At 66.2% G+C, this 17112-nt stretch overlaps 1 protein-coding gene across 3 annotated transcripts in view; it reads left to right on the top strand.

Annotated features, from left to right (window-relative positions):
- Nucleotides 1-1367: 1367 nt before the first annotated feature.
- PTK2B (protein tyrosine kinase 2 beta) overlaps nucleotides 1368-17112 on the top strand; it is a 30746-nt gene continuing 15001 nt past the window's right edge. For all 3 annotated transcript variants that reach the window (XM_086743287.1, XM_086743286.1, XM_086743285.1), the window contains exons 1-6: nucleotides 1368-1461; nucleotides 14201-14448; nucleotides 15702-15880; nucleotides 15988-16075; nucleotides 16430-16509; nucleotides 16646-16708. In XM_086743287.1, coding sequence (XP_086599413.1) covers nucleotides 1425-1461; nucleotides 14201-14448; nucleotides 15702-15880; nucleotides 15988-16075; nucleotides 16430-16509; nucleotides 16646-16708 — 695 coding nt within the window. In that variant the 5' untranslated portion in view covers nucleotides 1368-1424. The remainder of the gene's footprint in view (nucleotides 1462-14200; nucleotides 14449-15701; nucleotides 15881-15987; nucleotides 16076-16429; nucleotides 16510-16645; nucleotides 16709-17112) is intronic.

Below are 17112 nucleotides of genomic sequence, written 5' to 3'. Positions count from 1 at the left end.
GCCATGGGGTTGCCATGGTATTTGTATCTGCGGTTGCCGTGGAGATAGGAGGAGACTGGGAGTGGGGGCCTGCTGCCAGGGCTGCCAGGATGTCCCCCAGACCCCACGTGGAGGAGCTGGAGGCCTGACCATCCTCTGGTGTCCCAGGTCACAGCTGGACCAAGGCGTCAGGAGGGTGATGGCTGGGCTGGGCCGGGAGGGACAGCTCAGGGTCTGGGGGTACGGGCTGAGTTGGGATCAGCCGGCAGGGACACGGCAGTAGATAATTTGCGGAGGACCCTGTTGGCTTGTAGGACACCCCAGCCAGCCCTCCCCACTGCCTGCTTGGCCCCGTTGGAGCTGGAAGAGCTCCAGAACCCAGCGAGGTGAGCGGTCTCCTCACCAGGGACCACCAGATGGCCAAAGAAGAGCAGATCCAGCCCCATGTTGGGTGCTTTCCTGCTGATCTTCAGGGCCTGATCTCCCATCCCCTTCCCGCCTTGGGGACCTGCTGCTCCCGAGGGCTGGGGAGAGACGGGGTGCTGGTGGGGAGCACCCACACCAGGGCGGTGGTGATCCTATCGGGGTGCCCTGCATCGCTAGCGCTTGTCCCACCTCCTGTTGGCAGCCCCCAAAAAAACACCCCAGCATCACGAATCTTCCTCCGGCGTCCCACCCGCGGCTCGGCACCCTGCGCTGCCGTGGCAGGCACCCTGCCGTTTTCAGGGGTTCGGGGCCCGACCCGCGTGGGAAAAGGATTTTTTTTTCATCCCCTAAATGTGGAGCCAAGCTCGAGTCTCCAAGTCGAGGAGAAAAATAACTGCTTTGCTGGAGCTTGCTGTAGGTGGTGGGGCCGGCGGGGGGGCCCCCACTCTTTGGGGTGCTTATGGGGGGCCCGTGGGTGTTTCTCCAGCTCAGGTTGGCCGGCCTGAAGATGGCAGCAGGAACATGCAGCGTCCCCCCTCCCCGCTTCGAAGGAGTTGGGGACCCGCTCCGTCCAACCCTCCTGGCTCCACGGCCGCCCCCCGGGCCGCCTCTCCTGGCGTCCTCTCCTCGCTTCTTCTACGCGACTCCGGCGCCACGCGACTTCTTCCGCTCCTTCTTGGTGCCCCTCAAAACATCTGCTGGTGGCTCCGGAGCTGCAGTCGGCGTCCTCCCGCGTCACCGCGACCCTCCAGCCCTGCTCCCTGGCAGAAGTAAGTCGGTGCCTTCCTCCCTCCGAGCAGCCCCACGCTGGGATGCTCGAAGCCGTTCCCGAAGCACCGCTCCCTGGTGATGGGAGAGGTGCTATTAATAAATCCCGTCAGATTTTATCGCTTCTCTCTGTGCCAATGAAGAGGGTGGGTTTGGGGAAGGGGGGAGGCGGGGGGGCGTGGGGGGGTGGGGGGGAAACCTGCTTCTCTCCAGCGTTTCGTAGCTACTGGCTCGCCCTCGGTTGCAGGAGCATGGGATGGCTCAGCAGGCTGTTCAGCCAGCTTTCCTGTAAGTCCCGGGGCTGGATCCGCTGAGGGCTCGGGGTGGGGGGGGGGCTTTGGGGGTTAATTTTTGGCAGGGATTAGCAGGGGGAAACGGTTACCTTGCTCCCTGGGGGCTACGGGTGCCCCAAACTTGCGCGGAGCACAGGCACCTCCGTGGGAGAGCGTGGGCGAGGTGGGACCGGGGCGAGGGGGGGATGGAGAGGGAAAGGGGCGCCGGGGGAACGGGGTGCGCAGGGCTGGCGCGCGTCCATGGCTCCGTGGAGCCGCGGCAGCGAGCGAGGGGTCGCTGGAGCCGGCTGTCTCTCCCTTCCCCGGCTTCCCCCTGCCCCTGGCCGGGAGATGTCGGCCCACCCGGGACGCGCGGAGGCAGCTCCGTCCCTTTTGACGATATTTAGGGGTTTGAATATCTTGGCTGGCTTCGGGCAGGAGAGCGGGCGCGGGCTGTCAGCGCTGCTCTCCGCGCGTGGGAGAGCTGCCGCGGGAGCTCCGGGCGTCGCCGGCGGCGGCTGCGCTGGGCTGGGAAGAGGGCGGCGGTGGTTGACCCATGTCCATCCAAAGCTCTCCTGGCCCCTGAGGGGGTCTCGCTCGTGGCCAGAAGCTTTTCGGTCTCTCGGGGTGCAGCGAGATCCTGCTGCCTCGCTGCCGTGGGGATGCTCCCACTGATTTCCAGCGGCCGTAGCGGGAAGGGGCCGTGTCCAGGTTGTGCCTGGGGTCGCTCCCGGGCATCGGTGTTAATTTGGGGGCAGCAGGGCAGCTGAGCGGAGGAGGAAGGGCTGGGAAGGAGACGGGCGAGACCTGTCCGCGGACGAGGCAGGGAGAGACCCTGCTGTGCCGGTGATGGGGCGCGGCCGTCGATGGGGTCACCCAGCGTGGACCTACTGAGCGGGGGGATCCCGGGGGAGCTGCAGCTCCTGCCCGGGATTTGGGGAACTGCCCGACCGCTTCCCCATTCCCGTTCGGCGCGGAGGTACCCACCACCATCCCCGCCGCCCCTTGGGCTCAGGGTCAGGTCTTCTGGGGGCCTGGGCGGCCGACCTCCATCTCCAGCCGTGGAGGGGGTCCTCAGAGGAGCGTTAAAGGGGGGGCCTGGCGCACCCCAGAAGTAGGGAGGTGCTGCTGTGGCCCGGGCGTGTGACGGTGCCGGATGGTTGCCCCGTGACTGTGAACGTCGGCCCCGGGGCGGCTCTTGCACCATCGTCCTTCCTGCCTCGGGTTCTTCCGTGGGGCTGGGACGTCCCCGGCAGCGTGGTTTTGGGGCCGGGGGGACACACGCGACCCCCGCGGCGGGGTGCTCGCCGTGGGCAGCCTGCCAGCTCCTCCCAGGTACGAGCGGGACAGGCCGGAACGCCGGCTGCCTCGGGCTCCCTGCCCAAATTCCCGACTGATTCCAAGACCTGCCCCGACCTGCCCACGGCACCGAAGTGGGAAAGTCTGGGGTGGGCAGGTGAAGGAGTCCTGGGCCTTCCTCTCCTGCCTCCTCTTCCTCCTCGGCCTTGGCATCACCCGGCAGCCCCAGCGAGCCCTTTCCGGAAGCGGGCGGTGCGGAGGAGTGGTTTTGCCCCCCCCTTCCACTCCCCGGTACCAGCCTGTGGGACACGCACCCATCGGGCCAACCCTCCCCGCCGGCGACGCCACCGCCTGTCCCCGCTGCCGCCGGGGCCGAGGAGGAGCGGGGCCGGCCGGGGAGGGGGGGACGGGACGACGAAGGCGGCTCCTGCCAAGGTGAGACCCTCTGCCCGCTCTTGGGGTGGGAACGCTTGGGTGCCAGGGGGAGAATTACCGGGTGGGTGCAGGAGAAGGGGCACCCAGCCCTTCCCCGACGCCCTTGCCGCGCCACGGGGACACGCGGCAGCGCTGCCGGGGTGCTCTGGAGCTTGGGGACAGGAGGGCAGGGTGCAAGGCTCCCCCCCGGCGCTCCCCACCCCGCAGCCGGCGCTCGGGAGGTGCCCGGGCTCTATCTCCTGCCGGCGTCAATGTTTGCCCAGCGGTGGGGCGGTTCCACCGGCATGGCACGGCGCCCGGCACCGCGCTCCAGGGAGGAAAAACCGGAGACGGGAACGTGTCCGTCCGGGGCTTTGACGCGACAGCCCCCCTGCGCTTTCGGCGGGGGTCCGGTGCCGCCGGCGATGCGTCGTCCCGCTCCCGGATCCTGCGGGATGGGGACATCCGGGGACGAGGCGCCGGCGTTGGGGCTGGGAGGCGAGGAGAGGTCAGCGCTGGTGACTGGGCCCGAGCGTGGCGTGGCCTGGGGGCTTCGTGGGCGCGGTTGGTGCTGCGAGGGTCCTCCACCCCCTTCTCGACCCGAAACCGTGCCCAGCACGGGGGGGCGCCCAGGTTTCCGGGACGAGGTGGCCGTCGCGGCCCTGAGCGATGTTGGAGAGGGGACAGGGGGGTGACAGCCGGGTTTGGGCGCAGGAAGACCCCAGGAACGGGGTCCGAAGCCCACCCATCCCTCCCGTGGGCAGAATCGCCTCCGGCTGCTCCGCCGGCGTCGGCGCAGGCGGGGGGGGCACGCCGCGACAGGCGCACACGCGTGTGCAAGGGCACAAGTGTCACCGTCCCCGAGCTCTGCGTTTCCATGCCTTCGCGCCCGGCTGTTCTAAACACCCAGGGCACCGGCTCCTCGGGGGGCTGGGGAAGCAGCGTCTGAATCATTCGGCTTTTTCCCTGCCGGAGTTATTACTCACGAGGGGCAGGAGCGTTTCGCGCAAAGCCTTGCTCGTGGTTCGTTAGCGCCTTGCTCGTTACCGACCCCGCGCGATGCCCGCGTCCCCTCCGCCGAGGCATCCTGGCACGCAGGAGGGGTAAAAACCAGGATGCCCGGCGCAAAAATCCCGGGGAGACCTTTCCCTAGGGAGCCACGCGGGGAAAAATGAGGTTTTTTCCCTAGGAAAACCCTCCCGAGGGGTGGCAGTGCCTCTGCCTGGGCTGTGTTTTCCCCTGGGATGAGGCCGGGAGGGACAGGGCCGGTGGCCACGGTGGCGTCGCGGCCGGGCCGCCCCAGCTCCGTTTGGGGAAGTGGCTTCGAAGAGGGAACAGGAACCCGACGGATGCGTCGGAGAGCCGGCTCCCGTCGGCCCCCGGGGAAACCTCCTTGGGCTTTTCGTTTTGGGGCGGTTTGCTGTGTTTCGTGTTAAAAAAAAAAAAAACGGCTAAAAATAGTTCTAGCAGAAACTCTGGTTCCTGCAGGGAAAAACCCAGCAGCCACGTCCTGGCCGGGGAGGCTTCTCCCCACCAGTAACCACCAGTAAGGCAGGTTAGCTGGTGCACCGGGCTGAACTGGGATGGCCCCGCTGTGCGGAAAGGCGCCGCGGGGGGAAGGAAGTGCTGCGGATCTGGGGAACGGGCAGCGCGGCTGCTCCGCACGCTCCGGAGGCCGCGGCTTGGCTGAGGGAAGAGCCGCTTGACGAGAACCTCGGGGACAAAATCCCGGGCGTTTTTCAGGGTGGGAGTTATTTCATCCCGGGAGAACTGGAAACCAGCGGCCTGGAAGCGTCCACTTTGCTTCTTCAGAGCCCCCGGGGACGCCCTGCGCCGCCGAGGTGATTTCCGCGGAGCTTTTCAGCATCTCGGCCCGGTTTAGCGTTGCGGGAGAGCGCTGCCTGCCCCCTGCCCCTGTCCCGGCCCGGCAGGGATTGGGGTGCGCGCCCCGCCTGGCCCCCGGCCCGCTGCAGCTTCCATCGGTTTCCATCTCGGCGCGGGCAACCGGACCTCGCGCTCGCGTCCCGAGCTGGCTCCGTCCGGCACGTATCGCCCGGGCGTGCTGCGCACGCGGCCACGCTGCGCCCCATGCCGCGCTGCACCCCGTGCCACGTGGCGTACGCGGCCACGGCTGCGCACCGCGCCGCGCTGCACCCGCTGCCACGCTGCACGCCCTGCAACACTGCACTCCCAGCCACGCTGCGCATCCTGCCGCAGCGCGCGCTGTGCCGTGCCGCACAGCTCACCACCCCGCACACCCACCGTGCCACGCTGCGTGCCCTGTCACGCTGCACACCGTGCCACAGCGCACACCCAGACACACCGCACGCTCTGTCGCGCTGCGCGCCGTGCCGCGCTGCACGCCCTGCCGTGCTGCACGCCCAGCCACGCCACACATCTTGCCACGCTGCACGCCTTGCAACACCGCGCGCCTTGCCGTGCTGCACGCTGTGCCACGCTGCGCACACTGCCATGCTGCACGCCCAGCCGCGTTGCACGCCCAGCCACGCTGCACACCTTGCAACACTGCATGCCTTGCCACATTGCACACCCAGCCGCGTTGCACACCCAGCTGTGTGGCACACTCAGCCACCTGCACACTCAGCCACATTCCACACTCAGCCATGTTGCACACCCAGCTGCATTGCACGCCCACCGCGTTGCACGCCTCGCACACCCATCCATGTTGCACACCCATCCGCATTCCACACCCAGCCGCGTTCCACACTCAGCCACCTGCACACTCAACCACGCTGCACACGCAGCCACGTTGCACACTCAGCCACGTTGCACGCTCAGCCGCGTTGCACATGCAGCCATGTTGCACGCCCAGCCACGTTGCACGCCCAGCCGCATTGCACACCCAGCCACGTTGCACACCCAGCCACGTTGCACATGCAGCCATGTTGCACGCCCAGCCACGTTGCACGCCCAGCCGCATTGCACACCCAGCCACGTTGCACGCCAAGCCACGTTGCACACCCAGCCACGTTGCACGCCCAGCCACGTTGCATGCTCAGCCGCGTTGCACACCCAACCACGTTCCACACCCAGCCACGTTGCACACCCAGCCGCATTGCACACACAGCCGCGTTGCACACCCAGCCACGTTGCACGCCCAGCCACCTGCACGCCCAGCCGCGTTGCACACCCAGCCACCTGCACGCCCAGCCACGTTGCACACCCAGCCACGTTGCACGCCCAGCCACCTGCACGCCCAGCCGCGTTGCACACCCAGCCACCTGCACGCCCAGCCGCGTTGCACACCCAGCCACCTGCATGCCCAGCCGCATTGCACACCCAGCCGCGTTGCACGCCCAGCCGCATTGCACGCCCAGCCACCTGCATGCCCAGCCGCGTTGCACGCCTCCTTGCACGCCCACCCACGCCGCCCACCCTGCTCCCCCCGCACGCAGGGCGTCCCCCCGTCCTGGCCGGGTGCTGCTGGTGCTGCGCTAGAGCTGGGAAAAGCTGGGTGCTGGGGTGGGGGGCTGACCGGGGGCCCGCGTGGCTGAGGAGGAAGAGGAGGAGGAGGAAGGGGGATCGCCTTCACCTCCTCTGCTGCTACAGCCAGAGGCGAAATACCTGCCTGCCGCGGGATCCGGCCTGGCCCCGTGGGGCCCTGCGTCCCGCAGAGGGGAATTTCCAGTTGGCAGCAACCGGAGCGTTCTCCTCCCTGGTTTTGTCTCCGGAGGCCGAAGCACGCAGGGATTTCAGCCGGGAAATCCCCCAGCCACCATCCCCAAATCCTTGCGGGGAGAGCAGGGGACGCTCAACCGGCCCCGCCGTGCGGCCGGAGCGTCGCCGGCCCAGCGCTGGGGTGGGGTGACCCCAAACGAAGCCGGTCCCAAACCGCAACAAAACCTCGAGTGAAAAAAAAAATAAAAAAAAATTTTAAAAAAAGCAGAAATCACCCGATTTGGGGGAGTTCAGGGGGAATAAACGTGAGGTTTGGCCTGAGCTGCGTGTGACAGCACGCGCTAGAAGGGACGGACGAGCGAGAGAATAAAATTAAATGGCAGCAACCCGTTTGCCCCAAACTCGGCTGAATTCCCCTGGGAAGCGCGGACTTCCCGCCGGTGGGACCGCGCAGCCCGGCTGGCTGCGAGGGAGATCTCATGGGATGAGCCGGCGATTGTGCTAACGAACCGATTCGGTGGTTTTTTGGGGGTTTTTTTTTTTTTTTTTGGACCCCGGGGAAGCTGTGGCCGCGCGGTGTGACGGCGGCAAAGGGCTTTTCCAGGCTGCGGCTTGAAATTCCCGGTCGGCGCGGGGAAAGGGGCTCGGGTGGGCACTGGAGGAGCTGCGGCTCGGCACCCTCCCGGGGGATTTCTGCCAAAAAAAAAAAAAAAAAAAAAGCAGGAGTTTTGGAGGAGATGAGTTTCCTTCGGCAAGCTGAGACGATTCGAAGTGGAATTGGTGTCAGTGCCCAGAAAGCGGTGCCCTGCCCGCGGGGGGGACCCTGCCAGCTGCACCCCGCAGCCGCTGCCCGCCGCGCGGAAGGGGGGTTTCCACCCCAGCGCCTCTCTTTTCTCCTTTCCCATCCCGGAACGAAGCGGGAGCAGCATCTCCCGTAATTCCCCTGGGTTGCCTGGCGACCGGGATGCTTAGCGACCGGGACCCCCCCCCGCCGTGCCAAAAAATGATGCTGCGAGCCCTCTCCCGCTCCCCTTCCTTCTCCCGCAGAAAGGTTACCGGGAAATACGCCCACCCTGTTCCCGGGAAGCTGGTTCTCCTCCCGGAGGGGAGGCTCTGAGTGCCGCTCGGGTTATTTTTGGCCTGCAGGCGTTGCGTGAGCGGGGCTGGTTTGGTTTCGGTGAAGGTTGAGCCCCCCCCAGCCCACCCCAGCCCCTTGCCCTGGGGATGCTGCCTCGGCCACGTTCTTCCCGGAGCGTGAAGCATCTCCAGCGTCCCCCCTACCACTGCCCTCAGGGGTTTTCCGAGCCCCCCCCGGGCCTGATTTTGGGAGCTTTTCCAGTCTATTGGCGCACTGAACTCTTTTTCCTTACGCCGGAGTCGCATCGCTCTTGGCTGGAGCGATGTCGGACCCATCTGGGGTTGTGGATGCGTGAGAAAAAACACGGACCAACTGATGATCCCACTATTAACTGGAAAAATGAATGGGAGCCCTGGGACGGCCATCATGATACAGGATTTGGGGTGAAGCCCTCTTCCTGCAAAGCCTGGAGCATCCTTTCCCCCTGCGGGCGCGAGGCTGGAGCGGCGCGGAGACGCCGACGGCCGCGGCGTGGCCCAAGGGGCGACGCTCAGGTAGTTTTGGCAGGAAGATCTCCGGAAGGGATCGTTGCGGCATCCGAAACCCGGGCTCGTCTCCCGCTGAGCCGTTCCTCCCCAGATGGTCCTGCCTCGTCCCGTCCCCGCTTCCAGATAAACAGCGCTCGCTCTGCGCCGGGAACACCGAGATCTTTTCCCCCGTGCCTGAGTCAGCCCCTCCAGCTGAGCCGCCGCGCGCGCGTGGGCTTTGACGGCAGCTCGCCGCCTCCTTGTTGCCAATTCCCCGGCAGCGCGTCGCTGGTACCGGCCGTCTCACCGGCTGTTCGGGCACGGGGCGCGGTGGCAGCGTCGGGATGGGAGATGGGATGCGGGGAGAGATGGGATGGGATGAAAGGGGAGATGGGATGCAGGGACAGATGGGATATGAGGGGAGATGGGATGCAAGGGGAGATGGGATGTGAGGGGAGATGGGATGTGATGGGAGATGGGATGTGAGGGGAGATGGGATGTGAGGGGAGATGGGATGTGATGGGAGATGGGATGTGAGGGGAGATGGGATGTGAGGGGAGATGGCATGCGGGGAGAGATGGGATGCGAGGGGAGATGGGATGCAGGGGGAGATGGAATCCAAGGGGAGATGGGATGTGAGGGGAGATGGGATGCGGTGGGAGAAGGAATGCGAGGGGAGGTGAGGTGCAAGGGGAGATGGGATGCAGGGAGAGATGGGATGCAGGGGGATATGGGATGCAAGGGGAGATGGGATGTGAGGCGAGATGGGATGCAGGGAGAAATGGGATGCAGGGGGAGATGGAATCCAAGGGGAGATGGGATGTGATGGGAGATGGAATGCGGTCGGAGAAGGAATGCGAGGGGAGATGGGGTGCAAGGGGAGATGGGATGCAGGGAGAGATGGGATGCAGGAGGAGATGGGATGCGGGGTCCATGCCCAGCCTTGCACCCAAAACCAGCGACAGTGATGCTTTCCCAGTCTGAAAAAGTGGGGTGCCTGCCTCAGGGAGGGATAAGAGGGGGTTCTGTTGTGGCAAGGGTGGCAGATGGGCAGGACTGGGGTGGGGACCTGAGGAGATCTGGGCGATGCTTCTTGTTGTGCTGGGGGTGTTTTCGGCTGCGCCAGGGATGGGGGTGTCAGCAGGTGGGGGTTGTTTTGGGGTCCCTTAGCTTCTGTACCTGCTCCAGCCCCCTTGCAGGAGGCCCGTCCTCGCCAGCTGGGGCCTGTGTCATTTCCTTTGCGTTGCGAAACGCAGGCTTCCTCTGCGGGGACGTCACGTGAGGAGCCCTCGGTCCCCAGCCCGCCCCAGCGTCGGGGACAGGGTGAGGGGACCATCCCGGTGCCCCCCGCCCCAACCACGCTTCCCGCCGCCATCCCGCCTCCGAGGGCTGTCGCATCCCGCTGCCAAGCCAGCAGCATCGTGCATGCGACGGGGCCAGCTGCAGCCAAATCCCGTGGGTTTGAACCCTGGCTGGTGGGAATTGGGAGCAGCACCGGGAGGAAGAGGGGGTGGAGGATGAGGATGGAATACGAGGAGGCAGGACAGCCCACGGCAAAGGCTCAGATGGGGCTGGGGCTCGGCTCCCAGCCGTCGTGGGGGTCCGGGCAGCACCCTGAGGCGCATTTTTGTGTGGTCAGCCCTTGAGATCTACCCAGGATCTGCGGCGGGGAGGCAAAAACCTGCTCCCCGTGTCCCTCGGGGACAGGGCTGAAGTGATGGATGGCGGCTGTGCCAGGCAGATTTGGAGGAGATACGGGGAAGGAGAGAGAACGCCGGGAGCGTGGCGGGGCGGTCGGAGCACCGCGAGTGGTCTTTCGGAGAGCGCCCGTCCTTGCTCCCAGTTTTGTGGTGGGAACTCACTGGTCTGGGCGGCGGAGCAGGGCTGGAGCGGGATGCCGGAGGTGCCGGGCAGGGTGAGAGCCGTTCTGTTCCCCCGGGAAACCCGGGCGATAAAGCGTTGAGTCATTTTAAATGCCTGCATAGATAGGGGAGCGCCGAGGGCTCCCCCGCCACCGAGGAACCCTGCTCCCCGGGGGGACTCGGGCTGGGCCGGGGTCCCTGCGCCGGGAAGGGACCGCGGGGTCGGGATCGCTCGCGGGGCCGCGTTTTCCTTGGATGGAGCTGGGAGCTGACTTGGCAGCCGCTGAGAGAAGGGGCAGGATGATTCGGGGTGGGATGCTCTGCGTCCCGGAGTGAGGGATGACGGAGCCCGCGGGTGGCCGCAGACCCTCCTGGGTGGCTGCAGACCCTCCTGGGTGGCCGGGGTAAGTCGTGGGTCATCCTTGTCCCTGTCCCCTGCTTCCCGCAAGCTCCTGGGGTCCCACATCCCCCCGGCACAGGCGCTTTGGGGATTGGGGATCGCTCAGCAGGACCCTGGGCTTTGGGATTTGCAGAGGAGGGGGATGAAGAGACCCCCTCAAACTGCTCTCCCGGGCTGGGGGACGTCCGGGTGAGTCGTGCCTCAGTTTCCCCATCCGCGGCCGCTTGCGGCACGTGCGTGAGCGTGCCGGCGCGTGGGGCCTGCCTGCCCGGGCCCTATGCAAATGCCTCTGCGCGCACTTGTCGGCCGCGGCAGGAAGCGTCGGCTCCGTCGGCGCGGGCTCGGTGTGGGGACGCAGGGGACGGCCGTCTCTCCGTAAGTGCCGCTTGCCTCCTGCACCCCCTTATCCCAGTGACTGGGGCGGGGAGGGGGCCTCGGGAAGGGACGGGACGGGGGGACCGAGCCCCTGACCCCGAGGAGGTGGGCGGAGGGCTAAGGACGGGCAAACTCGTCACACGGAGCTGGGGAAAGGGGCTCGGTGGGGTTTGGGGTTCGGTCAGCCCGGGTGTCTCTGGGGTTTGGGGTAGGGCTGGAGGAAGTGGCAGCCTGGGCACCAAACTTTTTTGAGAGCGACCGGAAAAACTTCCTGGTCCGGGGCTGTGCCGGGGCGTGGGACGGGAGGCGGCTCCGGGCGGCCGCGGGGACCTTTCGGGGTGTCCCCGCGGGAGAAAGCAATGGGGGCCGACACGGGGGGACACGCGGAGGCTGCGGCGCGGGGATGGCGGCGGTGGCGGCGGCAGCGGCATGAGCTCTCGGTTTCGTTTCGCCGCCTCCTCCGTGTGCCCGGCCGGGGCTGCGTCACGCATCCGGGGACAGAGCCGAGGTCCCACGGGACGCGTCCCCACGCCGGCCGACGGGCAAGAGGTGGGGGTCCGGGGCGGGGCTCGGGCTGCGGCCAGGCTTGGCCCAGGTGAGGTGGGGAGAGGCCGGAGCTGGGAGGCTGCGGGGTGCTCGGCTGGAGGAACTGGGGCCATCCCTCGGCGTCCGAAACGCGAAAAGGGGGCGTCGAAAGGCGCGGTGTGACCTTGTGCACGCTGGCCACCTCCGGCATCGCCCATCTCCGGCCGCCACGGTGGGGGATGCCGCTTGGGGACGGCGGGATGCTGTCTGCATCCCCAGGAGCATCGCTCGGGGCGGGGGGACGGGGACACGGAGGGGACATGCAGCCCCAGTCCCGACCCCCGGGGGCTCAGCCCCGTCGCCACGCCGGGAGCGCGAGGGGCCGCGTCGCGGGATTGGGACGGGAGGAAGGAAACAGAAAATGCAGGGAAGGGTTTTTTTTGGCTTGACCCCGTCGCTGGTTGCTGGAGGAAACGCTCGTCCAGCCCGGCGCGATGCTGGGCGGTCGCGGCGTGGATGTGGTCATCAGGCTGGCCTCGCCGCGGGGTGTAGCATCCGTGAAGTCGCTTTGCGGCGTGGCCGGGGATGGGACAGGGCGAGGGGGGGATGCCGTGGCCGTCCCCGCTTCGGCCGGGCGTTGTGGCCCACACGAGGAGGGGACCTGGCTAAAGGCAGCCTCGCGGGCAGAGAGCCGGCCGTGGGGGTGTTGTGCAGAGGATGTGGGCTGCTGCGGAGCCCTCCCCGTGCAGCTGGCGACACTGCTGCGAAGGCAAGGCGAAAAAAAAAAAACGACAAAAAAACCCAAAACCCAGTGTGACAGTGGACGCGAGCTCACGCCGACGTGCCCGTCAGCGCAGCAGGGCTCGCTGCGTGCTGGAGGCAAGGGTGCCCAGCTCGTGTCCAAGGTCAGCATCCCAGTGTCCCAGTGTCCTAACATCCCAGCGTCCCAGCGTCCTAGTGTCACAGTGTCCCAGCATCCCAGCGTCCCATTGTCCCAGCATCCCAGCGTTCCAGTGTCCCAGCATCCCAGTTTCCTAGTGTCCCAGCATCCCAGCATCCCAGCATCCCAACATCTCAACATCCCAGTGTCCCAGCATTCCAACATCCCAACGTTCCAGTGTCCCAGCATCCCAACATCCCAGCATCCCAGTGTCCCAGCATCCCAGCATCTCAGTGTCCCAGTGTCCCAGCATCCCAGCATCCCAACATCCCAGCATCCCAGCATCCCAGTGTCCCAGCATCCCAACATCCCAACGTCCCAGTGTCCCAGCATTCCAGCATCCCAGTATCCCAGTGTCCTAGTGTCACAGCATCCCAGCATCCCCACATCCCAGTGTCCCAACATCCCAGTGTCCCAACATCCCAGCATCCCAGGATCCCAGCGTCCCAGCATCCCAGCACCCCGGGGCTGTGGTTACGGCGAAGCCGCCGCTCAGCCCTGTGCGAATGACAGTGCAAATCCCAGCAAGAACGGGGAAACTGGGGGAACTGGGAGAGCGGAGCTCGGCCTGGGGAAGGCTTCCTGCTCCTTGCCGCCTGCTTTGCTTGGCGTCTCCGCCGCCGGCGCTCGGATTTTGCCAGCGAGCTGCTGGTGCCGGCCGGCTTTTCCCTCGCTCGGGCTCCGAGCAAAGCTCCGGAAACACCTTTGCTCTTCGGGAGCTGCGTGAGCTGAGTTCGCCCGGCCTCAGCCCCGGGGCAGGTCCGGGGAGGTGGGGAAGGCAACGCAGAGCAAACCCTCTCCTGTGCCAGCCCGGTGGGGCTCGGGGGGCGGTGGGGACACCCAGGTGTGGCTCTGGAGGTGATGGGACACCAAGCTGTGGCTCTGGAGGTGGTGGGACACCAAGCTGTTGCTCTGGAGGTGGTGGGGACACCCAGCTGTGGCTCTGGAGGTGATGGGACACTCAGCTGTGGCTCTGGAGGTGGTGGGACACCAAGGTGTGGCTCTGGAGGTGGTGGGGACACTCGGTGTTGCTCTGGAGATGATTGGGTCAGGGAGGTGTGGCTCTGGAGGTGGTGGGACACCAAGCTGTTGCTCTGGAGGTGATGGGACACCAAGCTGTTGCTCTGGAGGTGATGGGACACGCAGCTGTGGCTCTGGAGGTGATGGGGACAGGGAGGTGTTGCTCTGGAGGTGATGGGACACCAAGCTGTTGCTCTGGAGGTGGTGTGGACACCCAGGTGTGGCTCTGGAGGTGATGGGACACCCAGGTGTGGCTCTGGAGATGGTGGGGTCACCAAGGTGACAAGGTCACCAAGCTGGTGCTCTGGAGGTGATGGGGACACCGAGATGTTGCTCTGGAGGTGGTGGGGACACCCAGGTGTGGCTCTGGAGGTGATGGGACACGCAGCTGTGGCTCTGGGGGCGGTGGGACACCCAGCTGTGGCTCTGGAGGTGGTGGGGACACTGAGGTGTTGCTCTGGAGGTGACAAGGTCACCAAGGTGGTGCTCTGGAGGTGGTGGGACACAAGACTCTGCTCAGAGGAGCTGGGGGAGGCCCCTGTGGTACCAGTGTCTCCACCCAGACCAGGCTGCTCAGACCCCCGTCCAACCTGCCTTCCCCATCCCCAATCCCCCAGACCCTCTCCCCACCCCGCTCTGGGGTCCCCAGGGTGCCAGCGCGGTGTCTGTCCCGCAGGGAAGGGATGCTCAGCTCCTAGCGCCCCGGGCGTGGTGAGGATGTCGACCATCCCCGAGGCGCTGGGTCGCCCGCGGAGCAGCTCCTCCCGTAGCCTGGCCGGGACGCTGGAGGCCACCTTGGGCATGGGGACGTTGGAGATGGAGAAGGAGGAGATGCGCATCCTCAAGGTCTGCTTCTACAGCAACAGCTTCAACATGGGCAAGAACTTCAAGCTGGTGAAGTGTCCCGTCACGACGGAGATCCGGGTACGTGGGCAGGGGGGCGGACGGGACAGGGAGGCGGGGGTTATTTTGTCCATCGGAGCGATGTCCCTTCCAGCCACCCATTCCCATGGCATGGTGTAGCCCCTAAGGAAGCACCAAAACCTGAAGAACCAGGAGAAAATTTGGCCATCTCTGGTGGCCTGGAGGTGGCTTGGAGAGGGTGAGGGCTCATTGGTGAGCATGAGGTGAGGATTGACCCCAGAGAGCCGCTGCTGGCCCCCTTCGTGGGCAGCAAAGAGGAGCTTCCAGACCCTGGTTCCTCTCGCCCTGGAGAAGACGTCCCCACCTTTCTGGGTCGTGTCCTGGTGACCTGCAGGGACACAGGTCCTGGGTGGTGAGCGGGACAGTGACCTCCGCAGCCCCAAGCCCTCAGCGTTTCCCCAAGGCCACGTCGCGGTGTCACCGGCTCTGCCACCCCCAGACGCCGCAGAGGAGCACGTGGCTCACAGGGACGCGGGGCTGGGAGGACAGCGGAGGTGACACTGGTGCTTTTCCATCATGGACCTGGTGGCTTCGGGCTGGAAATGTGCCCTGCACCCTTCCCACCTGGAATCTCGTGGCTTCCCAAGCCAGCGTGGGCACCAGGGACCCCCCGGGTGATGTAGGGTTGGTGCACGAGAGATGTATGCCCTGGGTGCAAGGGGTGATGCCTTCTCCTGGGGTAGGACCTCGGGCCGGGGCGTCGCCATGAAGTCACGGGGACGTGACCCAAGTATGGCTGAGCTGGGGGCTGTTCCTCAACTGGTGGGACGCAGAGGGGGGACGGGGCTGTCCCCACTCCTCCCGTCTCCAGGAGGAGGTTGTGGGCATAGCAGGAGGTTTTGGAGGAGCGGTTGGAGCAGGAGAGGACTCAGCAGGCTGGGAAGGAGATGCCTGGAGAAGGGGAGATGCAGGCAAAGCCGTGAGGTGCCAACGATCCAGGTGTTCCCAACTTGAGGATGGGAGAGCAGCCGGCGGGATGCAGGAGTGGAGCTCCTTCCCGAGGAGACCTCAACCATGCAGCACCTCCTGGGCTTTTATCCCCCACCAAAACACCTCGGGGAGGTTGGGTGAGACACGTTCAGCCTGTGGGTGGTTCCAGAGCAAGCTGGAGGCATCTTTGGAGGCTTTCAGGTGGAGACCGTTGAGGCTGGTGTTTGCGTTGTGGTTGTCCCGTATCTCCTCCTCGTTTTCCCGCTGGTCCGGAGCCCGGCCGGAGGACGCTGGTGTCTCAGCCGCTCTCCTTCCCGTCCCAGGAGGTGATCAGGTCCATCCTGCTGAGCGGGCGCATCGGGCCCGACATCAAGCTGGCCGAGTGCTACGGGCTGCGCCTGAAGCACGTCAAGTCGGATGAGATCCACTGGCTGCACCCGGACCTGACGGTGGGCGAGGTGCAGGAGAAGTACGAGTGCCTGCACCTGGAGGCCGAGTGGAGGTAGGACCCCCCCCCACCGCCCCGTGTCCCTCTCCGTGTCCCCAAACCCGCCCGGGGACCGCCGAGCCGGCTTGTGGTCCTCATGGAGGGGCTCTCCCTGTTGCCAGGTACGACCTCCAGATCCGCTATCTGCCGGAGGATTTCATCGAGCGCTTCCAGGAGGACAGGACCACCTTGCTCTACTTCTACCAGCAGGTCAGGGACTACCCGCGGGGTCTTCTAGCTCCAACCAGGTCTGCTCTGCAGCCCCCCTGACCCATCTTCCCAACTCTGGGAAGACGTTTCCTCCTCCCCAATCCCAGAAAACGTGATTCCCAAGAGCCCCAAGATCTTCTGAGCCCGTTTCCCTTCACCCCACGCCGCTGGTGGGTCCCATGCCGTTGCTGGAGCATCGGGAACCAGCTGGTCCCAACCCCTTCATCCCCAATCCCGCTCCTGCAGCATCCCGGGACGGGATGCGGGAGGGAAGCGGACCCCTGGGATGCGGGAGGGACGCGGCCCCCCTCTCCTCCGGCCCACCCCACGCTGACGCTGGGGTGTCCCGGGCAGCTGCGGAGCGAGTACATGCAGAACTACGCCAGCAAGGTGAGCGAGGGGATGGCCCTGCAGCTGGGCTGCCTGGAGCTCAGGTAGGTGCCACCACCGCCGCGGCCCCCTGCGGAGGGACGGCGGGGGCGGGGGTCCCGCGGCAGGGGGGGCGTTCGCGCGGTCGGGGCGGGGGGACGCAGCGGGGGGACGCGCCCTGACGCGCCGGCCGTCCCGCAGGAGGTTTTACAAGGACATGCCGGGGAACGCGCTGGATAAGAAGTCCAACTTCGAGTTCCTGGAGTGAGTAGGCGCTGTGCGCCCCGCCGGGCAGGAGCCCCCCACCCCCAAACCCGGCCTGCCCAGCCGGTCCCGAGGGGCTGCGGTGCTGCAGGTGGCCTTCCTCATCCTCCAGCTCCTCCTCATCCTCCTGCAGCTCCTCATCCTCCTGCAGCTCCTCATCCTCCCACAGCTCCTCATCCTCCTGCAGCTCCTCATCCTCCCACAGCTCTTCATCCTCCCACAGCTCCTCATCCTCCCACAGCTCCTCATCCTCCTGCAGCTCCTCATCCTCCCACAGCTCCTCATCCTCCCACAGCTCTTCATCCTCCTGCAGCTCCTCATCCTCCTGCAGCTCTTCATCCTCCCACAGCTCCTCATCCTCCTGCAGCTCTTCATCCTCCCACAGCTCCTCATCCTCCCGCAGC

This window comes from Chlamydotis macqueenii, chromosome 3, assembly GCF_036417535.1.
Source record: "Chlamydotis macqueenii isolate bChlMac1 chromosome 3, bChlMac1.mat, whole genome shotgun sequence".
Classification (NCBI taxonomy): Eukaryota; Metazoa; Chordata; class Aves; order Otidiformes; family Otididae; genus Chlamydotis; species Chlamydotis macqueenii.
This window is presented reverse-complemented; position numbering and strand designations above follow the sequence as displayed.